We start from the raw sequence: 12,447 nt of genomic DNA, 5'->3' as shown, positions 1-12,447 counted from the left end.
GGGCTACAACGCTTAAAACTACCTGAGTTCCAGCCCCTGCTCCTCACAGACAAGTTGTATCGCTTTGAGGAAGTCACTTACTGGGCTAGGTGCCCAACGCCTGTAGAAAGCAACAGGAGGTAGTTGCCTAAATACCTTCGAGGATCAGGGCCTGTTCAGCTTCAGCTCCCCACTCGCACCCTGGGGAGAAGAGCCGGTGCTTCTTCATTCAGGGCACGTCTGGGCTTGGCCGTTCACAGCCCCGCACCAGAGGACTGCAACCCTCCAAGCAGTAGGACCCTGCAGCAGCTCCCGGGGACAGGGGCCGCTGCCAGTGGGAGGCTCCAAAGTGCTTTTTTTTTTTTTTTTTTTGTGGAGCTTCAGAGCCTCCCATTGAAACGTGCAACTTCCCCAACTTTCTCGAAGTTTCTCTGGGCGGGTTATATAGCCCCCTCCGCGGGGCTGGGCGCTGCAGAGAGGGACGCGCACCCGGGGAGTCCGGCTGCTCCGCTCGCTGCCAGTCGCCCCGGCCCCGTGCCCCAGCTCCGCGAGCCCCGCACCCCCAGGCCGGACGCGAGCCCCCGCGGCGCAGGAGCGACCCCTCCAGGTGAGGGGCTCCTCAGGGTCAAGCAGCGGGCTGCCTTCGTCCGGCTGTGCCCGGGGTGGGGGCAGGGACGCGGGGGGAGCGGGAGCAAGACGCGGGGGGCGCCCCATGGATCTCCTGGGTATGGTGAGGGTGTTCCCGGAGTGTCCCCGCGGCAGCAGGGGGGGTGTGCATGGGGGGGGGGAAGACACACACCCCGGAGTGTCCCCGCGGCGGAAGGGGTGTGCATGGGGGGGGACACCCCGGAGTGTCCCCGCGGCAGCGGGGGGTGTGTGCATGGGGGGGGGACACCTCGGACTCTTTCTGCGGCAGCAGGGTGGGGGGGGGGCACACACCCCCGGAGGGTACCCGCGGCAGCAGGGTGTGTTGGGGGGAGGGAGACACACACACCCCCGGAGGGTCCCCGCGGCAGCAGGGTGTGTTGGGGGGTGGGGGGGAGGGAGACACACACACCCCCGGAGGGTCCCCGCGGCAGCAGGGTGTGTTGGGGGGGTGGGGGCGGAGGGAGACACACACACCCCCGGAGGGTCCCCGCGGCAGCAGGGTGTGTTGGGGGGGGGAGACGCACTCCCCGGAGGGTCCCCGCGGCAGCAGGGTGTGTTGGGGGGTGGGGGGGGCGGGAGACACACACACCCCCGGAGGGTCCCCGCGGCAGCAGGGTGTGTTGGGGGGGGGAGACGCACTCCCCGGAGGGTCCCCGCGGCAGCAGGGTGTGTTGGGGGGTGGGGGGGGAGGGAGACACACACACCCCCGGAGGGTCCCCGCGGCAGCAGGGTGTGTTGGGGGGTGGGGGGGGGAGGGAGACACACACACCCCCGGAGGGTCCCCGCGGCAGCAGGGTGTGTTGGGGGGTGGGGGGGGAGGGAGACACACACACCCCCGGAGGGTCCCCGCGGCAGCAGGGTGTGTTGGGGTGGGGGGAGGGAGACACACACACACCCACGAGGGTCCCCGCGGCAGCAGGGTGTGTTGGGGGGGGGGGAGACACACACCCCCGGAGGGTCCCCGCGGCAGCAGGGTGTGTTGGGGGGTGGGGGGGGAGGGAGACACACACACCCCCGGAGGGTCCCCGCGGCAGCAGGGTGTGTTGGGGGGGGGGGGGGGAGGGAGACACACACACCCCCGGAGGGTCCCCGCGGCAGCAGGGTGTCTTGGGGGGGGGGGAGGGAGACACACACACACCCACCAGGGTCCCCGCGGCAGCAGGGTGTGTTGGGGGGGGGGAGGGAGACACACACACACCCACGAGGGTCCCCGCGGCAGCAGGGTGTGTTGGGGGGGGGGAGACACACACCCCCGGAGGGTCCCCGCGGCAGCAGGGTGTGTTGGGGGGTGGGGGGGGAGGGAGACACACACACCCCCGGAGGGTCCCCGCGGCAGCAGGGTGTCTTGGGGGGGGGAGGGGAGGGAGACACACACACACCCACGAGGGTCCCCGCGGCAGCAGGGTGTGTTTGGGGGGGGGGAGACACACACCCCCGGAGGGTCCCCGCGGCAGCAGGGTGTCTGGGGGGGGGGGGGGGAGGGAGACACACACACCCACGAGGGTCCCCGCGGCAGCAGGGTGTCTTGGGGGGGGGGGGGGAGGGAGACACACACACCCACGAGAGTCCCCGCGGCAGCAGGGTGTGTTGGGGGGGGGGGGAGACACACACACCCACGAGGGTCCCCGCGGCAGCAGGGTGTGTTTGGGGGGGGGAGAGACACACACCCCGGAGGGTCCCCGCGGCAGCAGGGTGTGTTGGGGGGGCGGTCAGGGGAGATGCCTGGACTGTCCCTGGGCTAGGGGAGATCAGTGGTGTAGAGGAGGGGGGTGGGTCCCGTGGAGTATCCCCGGGTTGCTGGGAAATCCCGTGTGGAAGGGGAGCAGGAGCTGGGGAATGGGATTGGGGAGGGGCCGGGCGGGTTGAACACTGTTGGTGTCAGGATGAAACGTGAGGCTCTCGCCAGGACTCTGTTCAGCAGCCTGGAAAGTTTGGGAGTGGGGGTGGCTCCCCCCTCCCTGGGGATTGACGGGGTGTGGGGAGGGGCAGAATGGAGCATTTCTGGGGGGCTGCATGCCCCAACCTGGCCCTGTGGAGGATGTGGGAGGAAAAGGGTGGGGGCAGCTGTGTGTGAGGCTGCAGGGTATTAAACTTGGGGTCTGGAGCAGCTGCTTTCCTACAGTTGGAGGGGAGGCAGGTCTGGGCTTCACTGATCCAAGGGCGGCAGCAGCCCCTCCTGCCCCACACCAGAGGGGTCCATCTTCCAGGCTGCCCCACACCAGAGGCAGCCATTGGCAGGAGCTCCCAATGGTGCTCACACAGATCCTCAAGACCTTGGGAGTAGAGATGCCTGGGATTAAGTATCCCAAGCAATGGAGAGCAAAATAAAATGAGGGGGAGGAATAAAATAGCAGTGTCCCAGGGATCAGCTCTCTGCTCCTCTCTCCAGCTCAGAGCCAGCATTAAACCAGTGGCCACTACTCCTCTATCCCTGGGAGCCCTGGGTCGCCCTGCCCAAAGGGTGAACTGCTGCAGAGCAGGAAAGCCACAGCCCTGGGGATAAGGGTGCAGCTCTTTGTTCTCTCTTATTATGAACTAAAAGCAACTCTGTGTCAAAATGCAAATCCTCCGCTGTCTTAGTGCAAGATCTCTACTAACACCCAAACGGCATTTACTTATTACATTTGTGTGAGTCACTTTGTCATGTGGTTTGTTCTGATCTAGTGTGTGTGTGTGTGTGGGGGGGGAATCTAAGGCCCTGATCCTGCAAGATGACTCCCATCCCAGACAGACCTGCCACGCTGGCACAAGGATCTGCCTGCATGCATCTCATGGCAGACTGGGGCCTTGGGGAGTGCAGGGTGTGAGTGGAAGCTATCGAGTATGATCTCCTAGAGACTCCAAGAGCAGCACTAAATTATAACACACAGGCCAATGCTGTTGTCTCACTAACACAACCCCTTCACATAATTCAAGGGTAGGAGACATTGCTCAGAACAGGGTGGAGTTTACAGGCTGAGACCTGTTGTTACTGTGCATTTCCCTAGTCCTTGGGGAGACCTAGACATTTGTCGATTCAACCCTTCTGCGGGCAGAGTTTGGGCACAGCGGCTTCCTGGATGGTGGCTAGATTTCATTGCTCTCTGAAGTAATGGAACTGTCCTAAAGATCTAGCACATGCTTTAAACGAGGCACCATTCTCAAGGGAACTACTTTCTGTATCTGTTTTCTTTCAGAATGAAAAAGGCAAACGTTGACCTCACTATGAAAAAGTTTCAAGGTATCTTTAGAAGAAGAAAACAAAACAAAACAAAAAACACAAAAAAGTTTGAAACTGTTTAACTGCATAATCCCAGCCCCACATCCAGACGGGGAGATTATAAACTGGTGTATGTGTCTTAAATAGTCTTTCTTGTGGATAGCTAGGGCAAATTAAAGTTGGTAGCTTTTCATTTTCAGTCTTTCAACAAGGCTTATTATTGAAGGGATCTTAGGCTGTAAATTAACCCTATCCCTAAGGCTGTATAATTTCCATCCTGTGAACTGCAACATGTCTGCTTGTAGCTGCTTGCACAAATGCTTTCTTCTGTGTGTGTAATTCCTTGGGCCCACCTCTGTTTCCTGTTCTGTTTTCTTTAACCCTAATGCTGCCACTCCAGCTGCTGCTTGCTGCTGCATGCCAGGAACTGAACTTCAGAGCAGCCTCAGCCAGGGGGAAGAATGACTAAAGAGTGGAGCTCAATCACAGTACCTGGCAGGATGCCTGAACAATTCAACATTAGGTCTTTGGCTACCACAAAGATAATGTCATACAACAAAAAGTCTCGGGCATAGAAAAGGAATTTAACCCCTAATATACATAAGCAGGTAGCTTTTGCTTGGGACGATTTTGAGCTCTCTCGACCTTTTGGAGCACCCTCAAGCCCAAAGTACAACCCCAGCAGGGAGGACAGCAGCACTTAGCCAGCCTTTTGGGTGTACACCAGGGACTACTTGCTTCTTCAGATGTGGGCAGCTTGCTGGGGTTAAAGAGCTCAATCTGATTTGCATAAAATAGAGTGGGTTTCAGCCACCCTCATCTTCCGTTCAGAGTTGTAGCCTGCAGAGATGACTGATCCCAGCCTGCAATGTTCTACCTTGATTGTGGTGGCCACTGGGCCGCCAAACAGCAGTGATCTTCAGTGGCCACTGGACCGCCAAACAGCAGTGATCTTCAGTCTCTCCTAACTTGAGCTGGATTTGAACCATTGTCCTAGAATTGAAGAGATCTCCATCCTATCACCTAGGTCTTTGAACCAACCAACTTGTCTGATCATGTCACTTTAAAGTTCCAAAAGCAAACCAGTGAGTTAATATTCAGTTAGAGACCAGGCTTATATTCAAAATATACAGGCCCCATGTTTCAGAGTGCAGTTTGGACTCTCAAGCATTAGCTACCATTTAGCTCTCCACATAGTATGATTTACTTCTGCAGGTAATCGCATGGAAATTTTTGAGGGTGTAGGTTCGCACCTGCAAAAAAAGGACGCTGGGCTGAAGCCTGGTTGGAAATTGGAACCCTATTAAAGTTATTAAATTGGAAGCGAACCACAGATGCAGATCAGTTGGCATCACGAATGCTATTTCACCTTCCTGCGCTGGATTCTAGGAATGGGGTTAATCGGAAGCGTTAGAGCTTAGACTAGTCTAGATGCTGACGTGGCTTTAGGAGGAAATGTAGTCTGACTGATTTTGAACCTTTCGCTGCCTTGCAGGTTCACAGCAGTGTCGCGTTCAGTGGAAGCCATGTGGGTGACCAATCTTCTGGCCCTCTGTGCCCTAGTGGCTGCAGTGCCATCGGAAGATAAGAAGCTGAGTGATAAGGCAGCCGCCTTAGCTGACCGCAGCGCAACTCTCGCCTTCAACCTCTACCACACGATGGCTAAAGACAAGAACATGGAGAACATCCTCGTGTCTCCCGTGGTGGTGGCCTCCTCGCTCGGCCTGGTGTCACTCGGTGGCAAGGCCACCACAGCCTCCCAAGCCAAGGCCGTGCTCAGCGCCGACAAGCTGAACGACGACTACATTCACGGTGGGCTGTTGGAGCTCCTGAACGAGGTCAGCAACTCGACCGCCCGCAATGTCACCTGGAAGCTCGGGAACCGCTTGTATGGCCCCAGCTCCATCAGCTTTGCCGAAGACTTTGTGAAGAGCAGCAAGAAGCACTACAACTATGAACACTCCAAGATCAACTTCAGGGACAAGAGGAGCGCCCTGAAATCCATCAACGAGTGGGCATCCCAGACCACCAATGGCAAGCTCCCAGAGGTCACCACGAATGTGGAGAAGACCGACGGGGCCCTGATCGTGAACGCCATGTTCTTCAAGCGTAAGTTAAATGCCGAGGGGTGCTCTAAACTAGTGAGATGAGCGATCGAGTGCAGATGGCACCCGCTAGCCAATACCGGGCTTCACCACCTCCTTCCTAATCTAGACATAAACGATGCAAAGGGCCTAATTCAGCTCCCATTTGCACTGTTGTAAATCAATGGAGTTACACAATGGGGCAAGTGAGAGGAGACACAGGCTCAAAGAGTTTGCTCGAGTCCTACAGGGCTTTATACGGAGGGATCTTTCCCTCTCAGCTGAAATGCACTGGAGTGAAAAACCGGAGCCATTGGAGCTTGCAACAGAAATCTTATTTTAGGAGTGGAAGTGAATTAGTTTCTCCATCTGAAACTTCAGGAGTTCATATGTTAAATTGGTCCAAATTGATGCCATGGTAAATAAACTTCAGGCTGCAGGACAGAAGTTTTGTTTTGCGGGGGTAAGGGGTGGCAAGGAATTTGCTAGTCCCAGTCTCACCCCAAGTTAGCACAACAACAAAAATGGGAATTTTTTTTTAAACTCCAAAGTATCTGTTCTAAAGCCAGAGACAAGACACTGCACTAGACATACCCGTGTTCTCTTTGGTCGAACAAACTGGGGGTTCTGAGATGCTCACCAGTTTAGGGTGTTCCTTATGGGGCTGCTGGAGTTAAATTTGTGCATGATGACACAGCCTGTTCCCAATTTCTTGTTAACTGATGGGTTCTCTTCCTCCTCCATTATAGCTCACTGGGAGGAGAGGTTCCATCACAAGATGGTGGACAACCGTGGCTTTATGGTGACCCGTTCTTACACAGTGGGAGTTCCCATGATGCACCGCACAGGTAAGTTTTAGCTTTTGCTCCCTGCCCCAAGATCCACTGGACTAAATCCATCCTGTTGATTTCCAACAGAGAAATTAGTCCAGTTGGTCAGCGTTTCACCTGTTTTTCTTTCCCCACTAGCCTTTCAGATGAGACAGAACTATGCAGCTTTACGCTTAAATCTTAGGACAAGCAGATGGAATGCCATTTATGTTGGTGGCTTTAGATCTGGACACTTGTCCATTAGGAAGAGATTCCATAGGGGATCTAGAATTGGGGCATCAAACAGAGATCGGAATAGTAGCAGCTCTGTCAATATCCACGCTTGTCTACTTTTGGGCCAGTAAACTAGACAGTTTGCTAGTCAGTTTCCCAGATTGCACACCACTGAAAACATGGGGCAAATTAGCAACAGAATCAGGTGGCTTTATCTGCTTCCCATGGCTCACCATTATTGCCTCTGCTTGCTACTCTTTTTTTTTTTTTAAAGGTCTGTACAACTACTTTGATGACGAGGCAGAGAAACTTCAGATTGTGGAGATGCCTCTCGCTCACAAACTCTCTAGCATGATCTTCATCATGCCCAACCACGTGGAGCCACTGGAGAGAGTTGAGAAGCTGCTGACCAGAGAGCAACTGAAAACTTGGATTGGCAAGTTGAAGAAGAGAGCCGTGGCCATTTCTCTGCCGAAAGTCAGCTTGGAAGTCAGCCATGATCTTCAGGTAAAGTCTCTCTTTACGCCATAAACCAGACTGGCTGCTATGGGTGGTTTCTGGGTCTTTATCCCACCTTTTGCTTTGAAGGGACAGGCTGGCACATGTGATTTGCTTACGAGCAGAGAAATTTCTGCCAACGTTGGGAAGGTTGTAAGAGACCAGGAGGGTGGGGGAAGAGTGGACCCTGTTATTTCTGCCTTGGGAGCTTCCCTGAGTGGACATATGTTCGGATCCCCTGGCACAACCTATAAGAACTACATTTGAGGAGCCCAGAACAGGAAGATTTGATCATATCTGCATATGTAGTTCTAACCAGATCTCCACTTGAGAAATTCTCTTCTCCAGCCCTGAAAGTAGAGAGTGAAGATGGGGAAATTAGAGGTGTTTTATACACAAGTTGGCTTGCTATACATGGTATGCTTATTACTTACTAACTGCCCTATTCAGTGAAAACCTAGACTAACACTTCTACTTAAATGAGTGCCTGGCTTCAAGTTGGGCTCTGGGTTTGTGGGCTAAACCCAATGTATTGTCATTTTACCCAGCTCGTTTACACTTTTGCAAAAGGGGGAGGAAAATTTCTCCAACTCCCCTGTTCCTTTCAGGATCCAAGGAGCCACGTCCTGCTGTTAACACCCCCAGGTATCTAGACTTATTCCCTGAGCGCCGGGGTATTATTCTGTATTTACACTACTGAGAGCAGAATCTAGCTGGCTGAGCATATGATTGAACATTAGTGTCTTCCTTAGGAGTCTAACCTGCCTGTCTTTCTTCATAGAAACACTTGGCGGACCTTGGCTTGACTGAAGCCATGGACAAGAACAAGGCTGACCTGTCCAAGATTTCAGGCAAGAAAGATCTCTACCTTTCCAACGTCTTCCATGCTGCGGCCCTCGAGTGGGACACTGAGGGGAACCCCTTTGATGCTGACATCTATGGCCGAGAAGAAATGAGGAACCCGAAACTCTTCTACGCCGATCACCCATTCGTCTTTGTGATCAAGGACAATAAAACCAACTCCATTCTTTTCATTGGCAGGCTAGTGAAGCCCAAAGGGGACAAAATGCGCGATGAATTGTAGTTTGAATTTTCAGGTTTTGGCAGGGTTTTTTTAAATGGGGAAATGTTCTTTTGTATTCTCTACAAACTGATGGGTGCTAGCCGGACCAGCGTGCGTTTTGATGTTAAATCCAGCATACTTTACCTTGCCAGAATATTCCACCAAAAGAAAATGCGTGGGAGAAACAGGGGAGGAGGGAGGGAGGGAGGGGGGTGAAAGGCTCAGGAATGATGAGAGGGACCAATTCACTGGGATTCTGTTCCCAATCAGTGGTACATCTGCTGAGATTTTAGGTTATGGTCTGTGTCTTCTTCCTCCTTCCTGCAGTAGAATAAATCCTTATGCCAAGCATGATGGCACCATCTGCCAGGATGCAAACTGTCAGCTGAGGCCACAGTAAAGGTACCAGCCCACACAGTTGCATCATAGTCTGTTATGCCCTTTGTTCTAGACACATGGAGCGCTGCTTCCTCATCCCTCTTCCCTGATATCTTCCTTCAGGTTTGTGCTTAGGGGACAGCTTGCCTCCTGCCACACATAGATTGTTCCTGGTTCCTTGCACTGGGGGTTTCTTGGCTGAGCTGGAAGCCAGGGGGCCGGTCCCTTTATCTGTTTGCTCCTTGAAGTTCTTCTGCCTGCATCTTGCTTGTTAAAGAGAGCGGCAGGGACTGAGTATGCTCCCGCTTTGCAATGGAGACAGATGCAGATGTAAGGGAGAGAAGTGAGCCTCCAGGAGTTAACCATTTGGTTAACTATTTTGGTTACTTTACCAAACCATTTTGGTTACTTTAGGAGAGGGAAACAGACTGTAACAGCCATACAAGTCAGTAGGTGCTCTGATGCAGTGGCCCACCTATGAACATAGATACAAGTAGAATTTTCCCTGTACTTCTAAACCACTTAGCCATGCTCTGAAATGTGTGTTATCTTCCCCCCAAATACTTCCAGTTGAACACAAAGTAAAAACCTCTCCACTCCTTACCCATGGACAGCTGAAATCTTGCAAAAATCTGCTTCTCTGGGAATACTCTAATTAAAAACAAATCCACCTTAAATCACTCAGCAGTGAGGTGTCTCAGCAAAGGGGCCAAGGACAGCATGGGCCATAGAGATTAAAAGACCCTTTTTCAGGTGGTCCCTTCAGCAGAGGTGAGGTGCAGCTGGGGGAGGGGTGATTTGCTTTGCAGCTAGCATGTTCTACCTGCTCTGTGGATCAAGAGGATTTCGGGCTGGGGGGCTACCAAGCAGCCAACTCTCACCAGCACTGGGCCCACCCTCGAAAGGTTTCATTAACCCCTTAGAAAGGAGGGGAGGAAGTTCATGTCTCGTGGTGCTTTTGTTTCAGTTTGTCAGGATAGACTGGGCAAGAAACACAGTTTACATTTTGAAGATTTCTCTCTGCAACTAGAAAGCTAGAGCCCAAACCATCTCCCAAGGGGAAGACTCCTGCTGACACCTCTCAGTGGGAGCTGGCTCAGGCCCTTCATTTCCTTTTTCTAAATTAGGAAGGCTTTAGATCTTCCATAGCCTGGCTTCCTAAAGACCCTTTCTACACAATCCTCTTTCCAAGAGGGTTCACTCCCCAATGGCTGATCTGCCTAAGGCACATAAGGTAACACTTGTATTTATAGCTAGGCGTTTTTATATTTATTCGTGAGAAGTGGGAAGTCTCATGATCCAACTCCAGCCTAGAGTTGATGGATCAAAGTGAATTTTTCCCCAAGGGACATTATCAGGTTGAAGCTTGTATTTAAAAAAAATAAATGGTCCTGATCCCACAAATTCCTAAGTGTGTGTCTAATGCTTCTCTCTCTCTCACTGTCACAGCAAAATTGGAACAAAGGGTTAGATTTTTTTTTTTTTTCTTTCAGTTTAATCTACTTTCTGTGTCACTGAAGCTGATTGCAGTTAGGGTGGACAGGGAAACTGGACTGGTTACAGTCACTTTCTAGTCTATTTCACTTTCAAGTTCTCAAGCACAAGCCCAATCCTGCAGCATCTGGATTTCAGAGGCTGACAGAGGTTTAATTGGTAAATTTGACTTCCACAATAGTTTTAAAAAACCCAGCCTTTCCTGTTGATCTGAATTTTGGGTATATACCTAAATCTGGGGGCCAAGATTTGACCCGATCTTGTCTCTATAAGTAGATGATGTTACAAAAGTAAAGTGAAGCATATATGCCAAAATCACATACAGGTCAGCCCAGAGGGCAATGCTGTCCTTAACACCTCCCGTTTGAGTTTTGACAATCATCTCCAACGGGGTGGGGGGTGGGTGAGGCATGGGCATGTATCAGAATACACAAAATATTGCAGTGTGCATGCTGAGACAAATCTGTGCACTGAAACCCATGTGTGTTGCACAATTATACAGGATGGGGGTGGATGGGAGTGTGGAAAACACACTGGGAGAGTGTCAATTTGCATCATGTGAATGGAAGTGTCAGCTTTTGTCCCCTGTTTTGAATTCTTGTATCACAAAACTCTGAGTTGTATAATTTTGCAATAAAACTTTTTCAATTAATCTTGGCATGTGTGGGGGGTGTGATTTGTGACCATGAAGGCCTGGATTGTTTGAATCCTTCATTGGCCGTAAGCAATTGGTTCAAGGGGTTTATCTGCAAAACCTCATCCGGGTGCTGAAGCTTGGCCTACAGGTCTCTGCCCTGTCCACTTAAATCAAACCTGGGTTTATTATTCATCTTGTAATTCAGAATATACCATTCTCCCAACAATCAGAGCAGCACTTTATGAACATTCGTTTAGCCTCTCCACCCCTCTGACACAGGGAAACAGCAGATTGGTTAGTCATCTGCCTTCTGAAGTTAACAGGAGCTGCGACTGCTCAGTGCCTTGACCCTCAGTGTGTGGCTGGAGAAAAGGCAAGCTTAAAAAAAAAAAAAAAAACCAATTACGAAGAAAATATGGTAAAGCCAAGAATAGACCCCTCCCACTGCCTCCATCCTCTGCATGACCCCATTAGCTGGTAACACCAGCCACATGCCTGAAGCACCCTCAATTCCAACTGAAACAATGGGCAGCCCCCATGCAAACAAGGCAAGATGTCTCACTGGTCCACACTTCTACTTTAACCACTGGACACTGCTTGCACACTGTATCACACACCACCTTGTGCTATAATCTGACCAGCACAGATTTTAGCCACAGTGCTTTCCTTGGTGGATGAACCCGCTAGGCTTTGTGTTCTGACGAAGAATTGAAATGACAGGCAGGTCTGAGAGAATCAAGGTAGGTGAAGGAATCTTTTATTGGACCAACTTCTGTTGGTCCAAGGGACAGGCTGTTGAGTTTATACAACTCTTCTTCAGTTCTAAGGCAAAGGAACAGCAAGGAAAATAGCATGAAGATTACAGTAGGAGGCTATCTGAGGTACTGGAAGAGGAAAGGAGCGCAGAGATGGAGTGGGGCAGGCTAATCTTAAAAGTAGCTGTAAGACAATACCAAAGGGTTTCATGGCTCAACCAGTCACAATTTACAAAGCGAGCTCTTTCTACTCCCAGTCCCCAAAACTCAGCGTTAAGGACCTTAACGTTAAACCAGGCTCTTTTGGACTTGTGTCATCAGGAACTTTCTGCAGATCCCAAGAAGCTTAATAGATTTTAAGGCCACAAAGCACCATTATGCAATCTAGCCTGATGTTCTGCATAACAGACACAGCTCACATGCAGCAATTCCTACATCTAGCCCTACAACTCATGCCGAACTGCAACTGGCCTTTTAGAAAGACTCCCAATCTTGATAGAAAGACTCCAAGTGATGAAGAATTTACCACCCATCCCTCACTTTGATGACCAGTTCTAATGGGTACCACAGTAATACAAATGGTCACTCACACTGTGACAAATGTGTCTTATTTTCAATTTGAATTTTGCTGCTGAATTTCCAGCTCTTGGACGGTGTTATGTTAGGCTT

General features: G+C 51.6%; 1 protein-coding gene across 3 annotated transcripts; it reads left to right on the top strand.

Annotated features, from left to right (window-relative positions):
* Positions 1 to 421: 421 nt before the first annotated feature.
* SERPINH1 (serpin family H member 1) lies at positions 422 to 11,038 on the top strand. Of its 3 annotated transcripts, none has more exons than XM_043527640.1 (6): positions 422 to 586; positions 3,804 to 3,956; positions 5,322 to 5,935; positions 6,660 to 6,758; positions 7,228 to 7,460; positions 8,233 to 11,038. In XM_043527640.1, the coding sequence occupies exons 3-6, from the start codon at positions 5,353 to 5,355 to the stop codon at positions 8,533 to 8,535; spliced, it is 1,218 nt and encodes a 405-aa protein (XP_043383575.1). In that variant the 5' UTR covers positions 422 to 586; positions 3,804 to 3,956; positions 5,322 to 5,352; the 3' UTR covers positions 8,536 to 11,038. The 3 variants fall into 3 exon arrangements, with proteins under 3 accessions (XP_043383575.1, XP_037737793.1, XP_037737858.1); XM_037881865.2 differs by having other exon boundaries at positions 451 to 586; positions 3,804 to 3,847; XM_037881930.2 differs by lacking the exon at positions 3,804 to 3,956 and having other exon boundaries at positions 454 to 586.
* Positions 11,039 to 12,447: the final 1,409 nt, after the last annotated feature.

The sequence above is a fragment of the Chelonia mydas genome, chromosome 1 (genome assembly GCF_015237465.2).
Source record: "Chelonia mydas isolate rCheMyd1 chromosome 1, rCheMyd1.pri.v2, whole genome shotgun sequence".
Classification (NCBI taxonomy): Eukaryota; Metazoa; Chordata; order Testudines; family Cheloniidae; genus Chelonia; species Chelonia mydas.
This window is presented reverse-complemented; position numbering and strand designations above follow the sequence as displayed.